Source organism: Ambystoma mexicanum, chromosome 10 (assembly GCF_040938575.1).
Source record: "Ambystoma mexicanum isolate Mex_15411 chromosome 10, UKY_AmexF1_1, whole genome shotgun sequence".
Classification (NCBI taxonomy): domain Eukaryota; kingdom Metazoa; phylum Chordata; class Amphibia; order Caudata; family Ambystomatidae; genus Ambystoma; species Ambystoma mexicanum.
The window spans coordinates 931,032,854-931,049,026 of NC_090932.1; the positions used below are offsets into that span (position 1 = coordinate 931,032,854).

At 45.0% G+C, this 16,173-nt stretch overlaps 1 protein-coding gene across 3 annotated transcripts in view; it reads right to left on the minus strand.

The window, feature by feature from the left end:
• KCNMB2 (potassium calcium-activated channel subfamily M regulatory beta subunit 2) overlaps positions 1–16,173 on the minus strand; it is a 775,451-nt gene that overhangs the window by 121,591 nt on the left and 637,687 nt on the right. For all 3 annotated transcript variants that reach the window (XM_069618700.1, XM_069618698.1, XM_069618699.1), the window contains exon 4: positions 2,918–3,113. In XM_069618700.1, the coding sequence (XP_069474801.1) occupies positions 2,918–3,113 (196 nt within the window). The remainder of the gene's footprint in view (positions 1–2,917; positions 3,114–16,173) is intronic.

Sequence of the window (16,173 nt, forward strand, 5' to 3'; positions counted from 1 at the left end):
GTGCATAATAGTCTCAAGTGCCTCCTCCCACTGGATTGGGCAGTCATCAAGAACTCTCGCTCCAACTGATAGAAGCAACTGCCCCATACGCAGTCTGGTGTAGAGCCTCCCCGCGTACGTTGGCGTCAGCTAGTCCTCACACCTGTGTAGTTGCATGTGTTTGAAGTAGGCTATAGTCTGGAAGCTCCCAGCTGCAATTACTTTTATTTGGGCTACCCAATGGTGACCCTACCTTACCTCGCTCAGGTCCAGCCTAGTTATGCCATAAGTGCAGTCCCGGATGTTCAAAAGTCCCAGGCACAGAGAGCGAGATTTCTCCAGTAAGTGCCAGAGGTCCGTTTCAGCCCTACCCATGGCAACCACCTTGGCCAGGGCACAGCAAGGGTTTATGCCATAGACTAGCCAAGGAAAGGAGAGGCCTAGCCCACCCACAGGTGTTCTTCAATTGCCCTCAGCCCTCTTCTCCCGCTCAATGCAAATGGTGAAGTGCTTGGCGGCCTTCCCATCAGTGTACGCTGGAGCATACTCGCTGCTAGTCCACCTATTGCTGTGAAAGGATTATCATTGAGGCTGGACTCTTCCACTCCAGCTAGGAAAATCCAGTCGAGTTCCCAGAAAGAGCAAAACACCACACATCAGCGCCATTAAAATTTGCTGTATGTATCATGCCCCCTGCCTGCCGATCCCAGCACCTATCTCACAGCTGTAACTTAAAGCAACCAAATGAATGGAAGACTCGTTTACCCTGTTCTTTTTTCTGCTTATTCCCTAGAGCTTTTTCAATAGGTGCGCACAGGGCTTTAAGTGGGGTAAGAAATCGAGGGGGGGCCCTCATTTGGGGGCGTGGCTTGTGGGAGGGGCGTGGCCTAAAAAGTACGCAAATCGTAGGGTATACACACAAATATATATAAATGTTATATATTTGTGTGCGTACCTTACTATGGTTTGTGTACTATGCAAGCCATCTTTTCTAAACATAGAGATATGTAACATATTTCTACGTTTATAAAAGATGGCTTGCACAGTATACACACCATAGTAAGGTACGCACAGAAATATATAACATTAAAATATATTTGTGTGCATACCCTACGGTTTGCCTAGTTTTCAGGCCATCTTTTTTTTTTAAAGATTTCGGGTTTATAAAAGATGGCTTTGAAAGTACACAATTCAAGCCGTCTTTTATAAAGCTTTGACTACGGACAAAATTGTCCGTCGACAAAGCTTTATAAAAGATGGCTTGAAATGTGTACTATCAAAGCCATCTTTTATAAACGTCGAGGAATCCCCAGGTTCGCCGAGGGTTAAAGACGCCTCGGCGACCTGGGGAAACAAAGGGGCAGTAACTGCCTCTGGTGACCTCTCGCGCGAGGGGTCACCAAAGGCAGTTACTATGACTGACAGAAGTGGCAGCCAGTCACAGCGTCGCTGTGGCTGGCTGCCACTTCTGTCGGCTCGCCTGACTTCATGGCAGGCGCATCTCCCGTCGCGGCTGCGGCCGCGACGGGATAATGCATTCCGCCAATGTTGCGGTTGAATGGGGGCCCCGGCAGGGCCCCGGCTCAGTCCCACTTTTTGGAGACTGCCGGGGCCCGGCCCCGGCAGGCCCCGGCCCACTTTAAGCACTGGGTGCGCATGATTACAGAGCGCCTCACTTGCCGAACATTTGTGGGGGATGCTATATTTTACATGCACTTTGTGAATTGATAAGCCTTGATTTAAAAAAAAAAATCTGTAAAGAACTTGAGTGGGCAAATTTAGCAGGTAGCATGAGAAAAGCCGCAAGCTTCCCATCTGAAGCCTGTGCAGATCAGAAACCTGTCCCGCTCAGCGGCAGATGTCAAATCTGTGCATGGCTCATCCTGCCATGGCAACTGCACTCTGCTGTGCAATTAAAACACTTGGGCTTTCTGCAGACTCCTAGATACCGTATTTACATATCTAAACACGCTGCCTGGCTGGTGAGAGCCACTCGCTGATCTCAGTCCAAACACATTGCCTTTTGCATTTGTACACTGATGCTTTTATGAAGGAACATGCATATTACTTCTATGACTCATTATCAAGCAACACAGAGAAGAAAAACAGAAACGCGCGCCCGGTGGTAGTAAGCACCACAGCCACTGCAAGGATCTGCGCTGATCCAGCAAAGGCGCCATTTTGTTGCTGCCTGACAGATTTTAAGTGTTTATGTCCAAAATAGCACTCCTTGAAACCTATCTGCTCCTGCAGCCCTATACAATCAAGCGTTTAGGAAGAGCTTGAAGACTTGCCTCTTCAAGTAAACTTTAATGCTTAGCAAAATAAGAACCCAGTGAGACAGACGTTAATTCCAAATGTGACCATTACATGTTGTTTGTTATCAGCGCCCTGATGCCTGCTGGCTGCCGGCGCTTTATAAGCACCCATAACATAACATAGCAGCCAAGAAAAGACATTGGGCCTGATAACGACTTTGGCGGTAACCCTTAAATCCGGCGGTAGCGCTATTATTGCCGGATTTAAGGGTCTGCCAAATCAGGACTTTGCCGGATTTCGCCCCAGCTCTAAGCTGGGGGGGAACCCGCCGATAATTCACGCTATTATGAGCGCAAATTTTCCCCATTGAGCCCAATGGGGAATGGGGCACTCCCGAATGGGCTCAATGGGGAATGGGGAATTACATTACCGCCGAACTCGTGATCTGGCGCTATTAGCGCTTGGGAGTTCGGCGGTAGGGCTAATACTGCTGGCAGTAATACCGTCGGCGTTACCGCCAAAGTCGTGATCAGGCCCATTGTAATGCTGGCTAAGTTGGTTCTGAGTAAGTGTGAGCCTAAATGCTTCCTCACGACCAGGACGAGCAGTCTGCAGCACACCCACAAGTGAATCAATAAATACATGCAAACAAGACAGCAGCACCTGGAGAGTCTCCTACCTCCGAGTTGATTTTCATCGTCTCTTCTGTGTGATAAAGGAGGAGCTTCTGCCCGGAAGAAGTCAGATTTACATAGACCTGTAGGCAAGGGTAGTGCGAGATCTTCCAGCAGTCGGGGCCGCAGCTGAAGGAGCAGTTAAAAGTCTCTGTGATGGAAGCGTTGAGCAGCGCGCACTGCGTCTCCTGTGTCCAGACGCTGAGCCAAGAAGACATGGGGGGGGTTGGGGGAGACTCGTTAGCAAGGTGCAGTTGTTGGATCATTATTAAGAAATACAATAAATGATATCTATGATAAAACATTATATTAAACATAACGAAAGGCAACTCCCATTTTGTGTTTAATAAATAGTACATTCAGTCAGATTGGGGAGTGGTGCCATGCTACAAGGCAGCCACAACTCAATTCATATCCTGGTAGGACATGTAATCCCCTATTTCTGTCTGCATGTGGAAGTTCCAGTGGTGCCATCACAAATCGGATCCTCTGGTTTCAGTGTCAACATGTGTGTTTTTGGAGATTCGACTATACATGTCCAGTCAAAAATAAACAGGGGAATTATACTCGTGGCATAAACATATCTACTGGAACCACTATACACACATTGCCCACAGTAACCAGTTCAAAGGTGCCACTGGAATCAACTGGAATGTTCTCCATCATACTTCAGAAAATGTAAAAACACATAGGCACCACTGGCTCGAGTAGAAACCATTTGTAACTTTTCCACTGAAATATCCACCAAGTTCACCTCATTTTCCATGGATCTAGTGTTACCAGGAATTTAAGTGTGCCGGGGCTGGCTGGGCTTAGTCCCGGTGATTAAGAACTGTCCCTGAGCTGGGGTGCTCAAAAGTGAGCATTCAGCATGATTTTAAACTAAAATGCATGCACAGATGAGTCAAGGTGGGGATGGAGAGATTAACAGTGTGTGAAAGAAATACATTCACTGAAGCCGCTTGTCTGCTAAAGCAAGACAGTCATCCCCTGACTTCCGAAGCTAACCCGCTCCAAATAATATATGACTGGTAGTTTGCTGTCACTTTACTGCTACTGTGATTATGTCCTCAGAATGGTTGCAGCCTTGATTAACTGTCATGTGTCATATGTCATGTGTAAACATCTGTGTTCATTGTTAGGTTCCCAAAATGCTCTTTAATTTAATGTAAACACCAAGCGGCCAACATTGGTGCTATTTGTCCACCTCCACCTTCTCACAGATGCTCTCATGGGTGATTTCAGGGCTGGCTTAAAATGAATGGTGCCCGAATTATAATGGAGATGCTTCCGTATGAAAACTCCAATCAGGTGATGTCTACGGGTTTATCATTGACACTGCCCCACATTGAACTTAATTTTCGCCCAAGCATGCTGCCACAACCACAGCAAAGAGCCGAAACTGGGTAAACCATGTAAGGCATAAGTTATCACCTCGAAGTATGTTTTTGGCCAACTAAAGCACATTCAAAGTGACACAGGTTTTAGTTTGAGAAGACGGGTGGCTCCCTAAGGAATGTATGCAGACTATTGGCAGGGACTTCATAGTTCATTACTGTTTGGGGACCTAATGAAGTGCAATATGTATTTATTTTAATATAATGTATTTTCAAAAACAGAATCATGCTTAAACTTCCTTCTAATTGTAATGATGATTATTCACACAGTGAATGTGGGTTAAACCCTTCAACTCCCCATTCTTATGTGTAGGAAACCTCTCTTGGGTAAAAGGAGAGGGAATGACTGCCCAAACTGAATGAATGAAAGGTATTTAGTTTTATTTATTTATTTGAATTTTTAAAGCGCTCACACAGCCCAGGGGCATCGAGGTGCTGTTACAGGAATATGTCTTAGTTGTGTATTTATAATGCGCTTAATACCCAGTGGTTTCTAAGCGTGGCCCCCGGGATCGAACCTGTGATGCTTCATGTCGTCTTGTTTCCAAGGTGAGCACGTTGCCGCTGAGCTATCCTCCATGGACATACTTTAGGTATGCATCCCTAAAGTACAGCATCGCCATTCAGTCCCCAAGATGATGCACAAGTCAAGCAAATCATCTTATTTCCATTCTGAAATCGTGATAAACCAAGAATCGGTTGAGGGTATTGAGGTATATAACTGGTTGACAATCATTATCGTCTATCTGTACAAGAAACATGTTCCCCCAAGCTCTCCAGGGTAAATTGAACATTTCTCTGTGATCCTTTTCTCCAGTAAACTGTCTATCTTTCGAGCAGTAAGAGCATCTCACTGTTTTAAAACCTGAATGCGTTTGGGTTGAGAGTGTGGAAGTAGTGGCCATATAAATGTTAGTGTAAACCTCCCGCTGTCTGCAGAACCCATGCGGCATCGGAAATTCTTTCACAATTTTTCCAAAATGTCTTATCAGCGCCTCTAAACTTTAAGTGGAAAGAAAGATAATCCCCCCTGGGGATAGAAAGCTAGTTCCTTCAACCATGGGTTGAGAATATATGACAGTGTAAGCTCTGAATCATGACTGCCTATGTCCCTGACTGGTCACAGACTCTTTGCTTGAGCCAGCCCATGAGAAATCCGAAGATAGAACATTAATTTCATGGTAGATTAAGCCCCGCCCACGGAAGAGAAGGTGCTGACATATTGGCTAACCTCTTTCACATAGCCATGCCCAAATAGAAGCCCTTGTGTGTCGGTTGGATATCCACTACTCTCCCTAACTAGGGGTTGATCTTTAAATGGATGCTCTTATTTCTTTCAAAACTCTGAGAGGCATTGGCATGCCTGAGAAACAAATGGGGCCTCATTCCGAGGTTGCCGGTAAGGGGTTAACGGCGCCGTTAAGGGTGCCGGTGCCGTTAACCCCTTACTGCCGCATTACGAGGTCCTTTAGCGGGTCCGGCTAAGGGCAGCTGGTTTTACCAGGCGCCCTTAGCTGGAGCCGCTAGCGGACCAGCATGATAACAACGGGGCTGTTATTAACGGGCCCGTTGTTAGCATGGTCCCCATTCCCATTGAGTCCTATGGGGGCTCGAATGGGAATGGGGATGGGTTCCCTGAATGGGGAAATACCGGGCCCTGTAAGGTTGGAATGACCCAGCAATTCCCCATTAAGGAAACCCAGACCCGGTATGCGGTAAGGGGGTAGCCATGGCGCTAATAGCACCATGGCTACCACCAACCTTGTAATGACCCCCATGGTGCTTTGATCCCACTTACTCCGTCTGTCAGGGTTAATGTTAGTTTCTTCAGCTTTAGCTGATTCATGGAGTTCCAACATCTTCCCCAAGAGGCCCACTGTATCCACAAGTTTATGAAGGCAGCTAAACCAGACTTCATCCGCACCTTTGCCAGATTGGTAACCAAGCTCCAAGGGAAATAGTCCATCTTTGGGGTTCGCTGCTGAAGGAGAAGTGTATTTCTCTGAGAAGATCGGAGACCTCCTGACACCAAGAAAGCCTGAAGCAGCCACGCTAGTCTAGAGGAAATGTCAGCTTGATCTATTGGGAAACATGAGGTAAAGAATGCCATTCTTTTGAAATATGATGCACAAGGACCTGCATGCCTAACCACACTGGGACATAGTGTGTCAACATCTGCCGTAGCCCGATAAAGGCCTTTTACCACTATCTCCTCAAGGGCATCTTGGTATTTGGGGGGGAAGAGCCATCCCCTGCAGTAGTAGGAGATATAATTACAACTGGAATATTCCATACTCTCTTAGCTGGCAGGAGTACCTCATGGCCAGAGGATAATGTTGGAATATTTTCTCACATAGGCGCAACACGCACCGTCAGTACCCTTGGAAGTTGGGGTTGAGTGGTAACTAGGTCACAATCATCATCTACGTGCATACATTGTTGCCTCTTTGGTGAAGACTTACTGGGCTTACTCATTGACAATCTATGCATTGCCGACATGGTAAATCTCAGTACGGCGAATTGATTGGTACAAAACATTAGCCATGCATCAGCGGTTGCAACATAGACATAGATCTGTCCATGTGGTCAGAAATGGGTGCATTCCTCGTCCAGTGGGGTTGAGGGTTAATTTCCTCGTTCTCTTCTTCAAATTCTTTCTCGGAATGAAAACTCATGTTCCTGTTCCTATATTGTAGTATCACATGGACTGTGTGACCCTTCAAAGGCTGCTCGCAGAACCATTTGCTGACGTATGAGCTGCTGCTAAGTAATGTAAGGTTATGTAGGGTCGGATTGGCCCCTCGGCCTTTCGGCCCATGGCCGGGATGAAATCGTCTCTGGGGAGTGGGGGCCGGTTTCTGCCCATGCCTGGCCGATTTGGAAGAAAATAGAATTGAAAAAATATATACATTTGTTTTCAATGTTTTTTTTATTTTTAAAGAAAGCCTTTCATCCTTCTTAGGTCGATAAATGAGTACCAACACAGGTTGAGTGATATTGTATGCATATTTGTTCTATAAAAAAGAACTTAAGCGTAAGTGCTATACAATAACATATTATCATTTGGCCTTGGACGTGTGGTTGGATTCACAGTAATTTAGTGTATTTAGGGACAATGCTATTTGATGCCACTTCCTGTTTTGTCAAGTGGTGAAAGGTTGTGTTTCATCGCTTCCTGGGATGTCACTTTGGGGTGGGGTCAAATGACATCACTTCTGGTGATGTCATCAGAGGTCAAGGGTCGTGAGGCAAGGGGTGGGCCACTTTTCTTTGGGTGACCGGGCCTATTTCTTGTCCCAGTCCGACCCTGCTGTTATGTATTATACTGGTTCAGGACCACCCCTATTCTCCAGCAACGGCACATCAGCTAATCATTATCGGAACACTCATTACGAGCCCTAGCACTCATCTGCTGTGGATCAAAGGTAATCCGAGTGTGAAAAAGAAAACGAGCGGATCAGCTTGGCTGAACAATAAGTACTTAATGGTATCAGCGTCCCCTTTATGCTGAATCCGCTTCACAGGTGGAGATAGCCAGTTAACGGTGGTACAGCACGTGCATGATGCATTAACATCAACAAAATGGCTGCCGCTTCTGAAATAAACATGGTGGACTGGCTGCAATCGTCTAAACATTGATTCCAAATCCAATCAACAACCTCCCAAAAACCCAGGTAAATAATGGTAGAATTATACATTACTTCTTTGTCAGATAGCAGCAAGAAAGGAGGATTTGGGTTGGCATCTAGGAGCCTTACATGGCAAGTGATCTAAGAGACTCAGAATTATGGGGCATGTAGTTCCACGAAATTTGAGTACATCTTAATAGATTTTCTGCACTATAGAAAGCCTCCGTGCCTGCCATAAATGCGCCCTGACCGGTTTCCATTAGGATATCTGTCAGGGCTAACTGCTGGGCTATTGTGCACGTTACTTTCCTGCCTTTGCAGAATTTGTGTAACACCACATGCCGCACTAGCACTATATGAATAAGTACATCATTCAATTGCTACATGGACTGGCGACAAAGGTTCCTGTTGTGAGAATTCTCCGTGAAAGTAAAGTTTGCTTAATATTGATTTATTGTTATAGCTCAAGAGTATTAATCTGCAACTCCAGTTATATTTACTGGAGGCAATGTGGACATGAAGGAATGGCCACACTGTTAAAGACCTCAGCGCAGCAGATGCCACTGTAACACTGATTGGCTTGCATGTTAAGCATTATGCATATTTCTTTATTTATGGTCCATTTGGGACACACTCATCACCTATGCTTCCAACCTGCAGTGGCATATTTATAGTGCAACAATGAGACGTTATGGAGGCCCAGAGGAAGAGGGCGAATCCATGACCAGGGAGTGTGCACAAATTAAGCATTAAGACATAGCGAAAAGGGAAATGAAATGATTGCAGAAGCAAAATAAGGAATTCAGTTTAAACAATGAGGATCAATGGCCAACACCTAGTTTATGTTCTCTGTCTTCGAGAGAAGCTTTTATTAAGTGTCCCTGTTATAGAAATGGAGCCTTTGACTCATAAAATAATATATGTTTTTTCATGTATTAAAATCATTTCAGTTATTTTCTGTATCTGGATAACTGATTGGGAGGTGACCTGTCCTGAATTTTGCAACAAATATGGGGGTTAATTTGGTCCGACGGCTAAAAAACAACTGGTCCAACAATGGCTCAGTGACATGCGCCTGATTTATAGTGAATATGTCGAATGACATTTTATCGAATTCCATTATGGCGAAAACAAATGCGGAAAAAAATGATTTCAAATTTTTGTAAAAATTTATTTTTAATGGGGGGTTCACCTCCAACCCCCAGTTTTTTTTTTAATTTACACTTTTAAAAAAAAAAATGTTATTAAACATTTTAACAAACATTACAAACCAAACTTGCAGTGTATACAATAATATTACACTTATGCATCATTCAACCATGTTCACTGCACCCTTTTCCCACCCCCCGTTCTGAGCCTACTTCTACTAATCTTCTGTTCCTGCATCTTGTGGTGGGGTATCCCTTTCCGTGAGATCCGAAGGGTCTTGCATTGACCCGAATAGTTCTGCTATGAGCAATCTCCAGGCCATCAGGGTCTCAGTTTCCTCTCCCCCCCCCAGTGCTGCTAGCTTCTTGACATACCATAGTTTCCGCCTCCGCCCATTTCTGCAGATCTTTCCACCATATCTCCAGTCGTGGTTTGTGGCATGTCTTCCACCCCATAGCAATTCTCTGCTATGCAAGTGCATTTGCCAGATCTTTCAGCTTGCTGACATGCCTGAGTTTTCATGGTCTAGGGAACCCCCCTAGCAGGCAGGCCCACACTGTATCCACCACAATCTTAATACCCATTGCTGCTAGTTTGTGTGCGACCTCCCCCCAAAAGCACTCAATAACCGGGCATGACCAAAACATATGCACCATGCCCGCGTTCTCCTCATCACACTTAGGGCATGCCTGCCGTCCTGCGTTTTTTAACGTGGCTATCCTTTGGGGTGTCAAGTACGCCCTATGCGTAATGTACAACTGCATCTGTTTAAGTCTTGCATTTCTCGACACTTTCCTATGGTACCCTTGTACTCGTTCCCACATCCCATCCTCCATCGGGATACCCACTTCTTCTTCCCATTCCAGTCTCAGTTGCACAAGCTCCTTTCCCACCCTAGACATCATCATCTCGTATATTCTAGATATCTCGTGTCCCCTTCTGCTATATCATATATGGTGTCTATAGTAGCATCTGGCTCTTCCTCAAGCACCAATTCGTACCACGTTCTCTTGAGCTTCCGCACCAGTCTATGGTACGTGATATACTGGCCAGTGTGCAACCCGGTTTCCGCCCCAGCACCCCAAATTCTGTTATGGTCCCTTCCTGCCAGATATCCACCAATGTCACTATCCCAGCTGGCTCCTGATTATCATCCTGAGCTGCTCCTCTCCCCCCGCCAGTGCAACCAGTCGCACCTGAGGGGAGCACGGGCATGGGTTTTCCATCAGTTAGCATGCCCTTCACCACATTTTCCATCCCAGCACCAACATCTTGGTGTGCCCATCCATTACAGCCTGGGACAACCACGTTATTTCGTTCAGGTAGAATGGGACCCAGTCCCGTCAGAACAGCCTGGTTTCGGTGGTCGCATCCTCTGAGAGCCATTTGGCCACATATTGCAACTGACTCGCTACATAGTAGACTTCATAATTGGGCAATTTTATACCCCCCCCTCTCGTAAGAATTCTGGAGTTTCCAGAGGGCGACTCTGTTCCGTGTACCATGCCACAGGAAGTCCCTACACATACTGGCCAATCTACTAAAAAACTTCTTGGGTATCAGATACGGGATATTACCGAAGTAGTGCAGGAGTCTAGGCAAGACCACCATCTTCAACATCGCGTTACGTCCCATCATTGCTAAGGGCAGTTTAACCCAGAACCACATGCAATTCTCAATTTTCGTAATAGCTACTTCTGTGTTGCGCTTGTGTTCTTCTTCCACTGCATGGTAAACATCTATTCCTAGATAACGAAATGTGCTAGCTGCCCATGGTACCTGTAACACCGGTAGCTGTTCTAGGGGGATCCCCTTATACCCACCTAGTGGGAACATGCTAGACTTCTTAGGGTTCACCGCTATACCAGACATACCCACGTATCTTCACATCACCTCCAAAACATATTGGAGGTTCTCCTCTGGGTACCACAAGTACAATAGTATGTCATCTGCTTACAATGATACCAGGTGTCGTTCATCACCCACAGGGATGCCTATTGTGTCATATTGTTGCCTTAAGTAGATCGCTAGGGGTTCCAGAGCTAATATGTAAAGCATAGGAGACCATGGGCAGCCCTGCCTGGTTCCCCTGCGGAGTTTCCACCTTTCCGATATCACTGACCCAGTTTTAACCCTGGCCAGCTGTTCACTATATAACATTTTAGCCCACCACAGGTATCCCGGACCCATCCCATAGCCACCCAGGGTCGCCAGCAACCACGGCCATTTGACCGTGTCAAAGGCCTTTATTGCGTCCAACGACACTATTGCCAGTTCATCATCACTTCCGTTCCCATATTCAATGACTCTGTGGAGCCTTCTGAGATTAATAGATATGTTCCTGTTGGGGACATAGCCAGTCTGATCCGGGTGTATCAGTTTGCCTATGACTTTCCTTAGTCTATTTGCCAACACAGCTGTCAAGATTTGACTGTCTTGATTCAACATCGACAGGGGTCTGTAAGAATTGCAGCTGTGCCCTGGCTTATTAGGTTTAAGGAGCGGTATTATAATCGCTTCTCTGAGTGATTCCGGCAGTCTGCCTCGCTCATTGTATTTACATTTTATTTTTACTAGCTAAACAAAAAAAAAACATACAAATTAAAAAAAACACATTCCAAAAAATATTTTCGCCATTATTTTTTTCCACATTATTGCATTCACATTTTTTTTGACACATTTTAACTGGAAACCCATGCGCCTGGAAGGATTTGATCCACAACTCTCAGGCTCAGCTAAATCCTTAGGCATAACCATTGACGGCAGCCTGTCCTTCCAGAAACACATAGCCAAGAAGGCCGAAATAGCCTGCTCAGAATCTCTTTTGGCGGTCTGGGAAAAAAGTGGAAGTAACTCCTTTACTGCCACTAGAGTAATGGAATCACTGCTATTTCTCCTGCACGACCACATTATAACTTTTGGCAGAATTACACCAGTGGAATTACCATTAGGTAATTGAGACAGTGGTAATTCTGCCAATAATCCCCAATGGAGTCCTGTAATCGGGTGGTAAACCCCCAGGACTAAGTGGGGGAAAGGGTATCTGATTTTGGCAGTCATTTGGCAGAATGACCATCTAATGACTGTCTGACTCAGAATGTGGCCCATTGCCTTCATATCCTTTTTCCTTCTTGTTTATCTCATTCCTTTCTTGTCATCTCATGATCTCCTTATTGGCATCCTCTGCCTTTACCTTTCATCAGAGTGAAGGAGATACAGTGTCTTCTTTTGCGACATTTGTGGGACAGTGAGAGGCAGGGAACCCAGGGAGCGGGGCCAGCAAGCCAGGGCACTCACCAGCCTGCTTGGATCACTTACCTGCACTTATGAATTTGGCCATGTTCCAAGCAAGCTGATAGGCTGTTCAGCATCAGCCAGGTTGTAATGGATGTTCCTTCTATCCGCAGAACCCTAGGAAAAATCACTGGGCTAAGTGGTGTGCAGTGGTTTAGATCTCACTAGTGCTGCCATCCCAATCCTGCATCTGTGCCTCTCTACATAATTTCCCTGTTTTAAGATCAAACCTCTCCATATGGATGGCTGATGTCAGTAAGAATGGGTTAAGCCTTGTTATAACAAGAGTTGTTGAATAAAAATATAAATGACATTGTATGTCTATTGTGATTTTACAGTTCACCCTTTTCTCTATCGTGAGTTCCATGAGTGTATTAGCTTATCTACAAGCCCAAAAGAGACATTTAGGGCAAAGTAGTCATCCAAGTTTCCCATGTTGTGGATTGCTGTAAGAGACAGCATGGGAAATGGAGGGGAGAGAGGCAGCCATGGACCTGACCAAGGGTGATAGGCAATCAGCGGTCGAGGAAAGGAATATGGCAAGGGCGCATCTTCCGAAAAAAACAGGTCTGTGATCTGTGTTTGATCTGCAGGTCGGAGGTTCAAATCCTGGCAAGGCCAATTCAGCCTTTCATCCTTCCGAGGTAGATAAATGAGGTATCAGGTAATATTATCCTCACCAATAATATTGCCATATATATGGTTGTCGGGAATGGCCATAGGCGATATTATCAGTGGGGATACCTTTTGGGGTAAATGGGAGCTGGGCTGCAGGGGTGTACCCCTCACCCTTTAAAATAATATGGGGGTTTCGGGGGTGTCACATGCTGGTTTAATGGGTTAATATTGCAGCAAAAATACGACAGCATTCTTGTATGGCAATATCTTTGCAGGGATATTAACACATGGAACCTTCTGAGTGGGCAATAATAGTAATGTATGTAAATGTGTCCTATGTTAAGTGCTTTAGATTAAAGTGCTATATAAAGAACAAATATTATTCATATTATTAAGTGAAGGACAGAGACCTGAGAAAGACGTGGGGCAGACAGGGACCCGAGAAGGGAGGAGACAGGCATCAGAGGAGAAAAAAGTGTTAGAAAGTAGAACAGTAGGTAGGTGAGGGGCAGGCTGATGAGCAGATTATGAACAGGAAGATGATGTGCAGAGAATAGATCAGTTGGCAACGGTGTCAGTCAAGGGCCTAGAGGTGAAGGCAGTGTTGAACCCCGGGGAGCATGTGCGTAAATACCCCGCGTGGGAAAATTACGTTCTTTGGTAGAATTCACAGGACTGGGAGAACGCGGCACTCCGGCTTCCATGCAGTAAGTGAGTAAACAATGTCCTGCAGAGGAAAGAAAGTCCCAAAGCAGGTCCTGGGTAGGGAGTGATGGCCACATAGCATGAAATAATCGCAACCATTTGCAGACTTGATGCAAGCTGCTATTTCAGATTGTGAACTATTTTGCGAAAAACAGCGTGTGTCTGAGTTTAATAAAAGAATTGAGAATTTGCTTCACATGTTAAACATATAAAATGGCTTGCTATGGGGGCAAGAATGATAGAGAAGATCCTTTGTACATATTTATACAGAGGATTTTTACATATTTGATGCACTAGTTTTCTTATATAATAGGTCTGTATACATTGCACTTTTTTATCACACAATGAACAACAGACTGTTAAGAAGCTATACTTCTGTAGACTTTAATATTATCTGTACAACATTTTACAACATTGCTGATATATAGGGCCTGATTCACAAAGAGTTTTTCATAAAGCGTTTTTCATTGGGATTTACCCATAGAAAACAAGTGAATCGGACACATTGGGCCTCATTACGACCCTGGCGGTATGAAGTGAACGGCGCCGTAAAAGGTGCCGGCGCCGTTCACTCCGTACCGCTGCATTACGAGTTCCCCTCGCGGGACACGGTAAGCACGCCTGGGAAAACCAGAAGTGCTTACTGGGTCCCGCGAGGGGAAGAGGGAGCAAAAAACGGGCCATCTCGTAATGGCCCGTTGTTTGCTCCCTCTCCCATTCCCATTCAGCCCTATGGGGGCTGAAATGGGAATGGGGAAGGACCGTGTCTGGGTCCTTGGAGGGAGGAATTACCAGGCCTTCCGAACTCGGAATGGCCCGGTAAGTCCTCATTCCGAGGACCCGGACCCTGACGCGATTTCGGCGGCAGCAATGCCGCCAATAGCGGCATGGTTACCGCCAAACTCGTAATGAGGGCCATTGTGTGTTACTACAGTTACCAGTGAGATTAATTGTGTTTCTCTTTTGCTTAGCATCTCCCGTTCCACAGCTCATTTAGGGAATATAGACATAAAAGGGATTTAAATAGTTAGGATCAATATAAAAATAGAACATGCCAAATTGATAAAAACAAGAAATAAAAGTAGCACAAGAGTAGCAAGGCCTCCCGATGCAGTAACTTGATCGCCATCTTTAAACAGGGACATCATTTCACCAAAATGCCAGGGGTAGCAGAAGTGATATCACATGACCGTTGACCTCTGACGACACCACAGAAAGGGATGTCATTTGACCCCAACACAAAGTGACAACACGAGAAGCGATGTAACATGACCTTTCACCCCTTAACAAAACAGGAAGTGGCATCACATGGCATAGTTCCCAAGTACACTATGAAATATATGGTTAACATTATGGTTAAAATATGGTTACAATATCACTGTAATGTGGTATACATTTCATACAGAATGGATCACCATATGTATCGTTAATGTAAGTGTATATAGGGCTGTACCACCAAATGACTGTGAATGCAAGCAAACATACAAGGTAAAATTATAAAGATGTGCCAATATATAGCACTTATGCTTAAGCACTTTATATAGAACAAGTATACATACAATATCACCCAACCTATGTTGGTACTCATTTATCGACCTCGGAAGGATGAAAGGCTGAGTTGGCTTTGCCGGGATTCGAACCTGCAACCTGCATACACGTATCGCAGCAGCAAGCTGAGCTTTCTTACCGGCTATAGTAAAATAAGCAATTACATGTCTGACTGTGCTCAAAGTCAGAAAGCAAATTACACTTTACAGTGCATACCATTAAACTGGTAACTGAGATTTAACAGCAGGCCAGTTCACCTGCAGGTCGTGTGTAAAGTCTTGTGTAAAGTTGGCCACATGTCAGGCCTGTGTGGGTCTACTTTTCAGGCTTCAGAGAATGCCAAAATACATGCCAATGGGAGGGTTCATAACTGTGTATTAAAGAATTCTGAGTGCTGCAGGGAAAGCAGCTCACTCACACGGCATCCCATACTCTGGGCACCCGTTACCTCATACATGCAAACAAACATCCTGAACAGCATGCCAGGGAAATAGGAAAGATAGACACATTACAACAAAGCATTAATTGTGGCACAATGAAATCAAGGGCCACTTTATGTGCTATGGTCAAACATTTCTATACTGTACCCAAGCTTTTAGGCACAAGGATTTTGTCATGTGACCAAGGACATCGAGATGGAATGTCTTGTGATGATCGTAACAGAGACAACGGGAGAAAAAAACATGCTATAACTGCAACTTGCAAAAAGCAAAATACATAGTCTGAAATGGATGCTTATTCTACTCTAAATGCTTTTTGGAGGTTTTTGTCTACATTGTGAATTTAAGGTGTTTAAGAACAGACTAAATCAGCAACTCACCCCCTGAAGTGTGCCTGAAATAAACCTTTAATGAGTCAGGCAATTATTGTATGGAATTCCAGAAAGACAAATAATGTGTTATTCCTATTCTTTCTTATTTG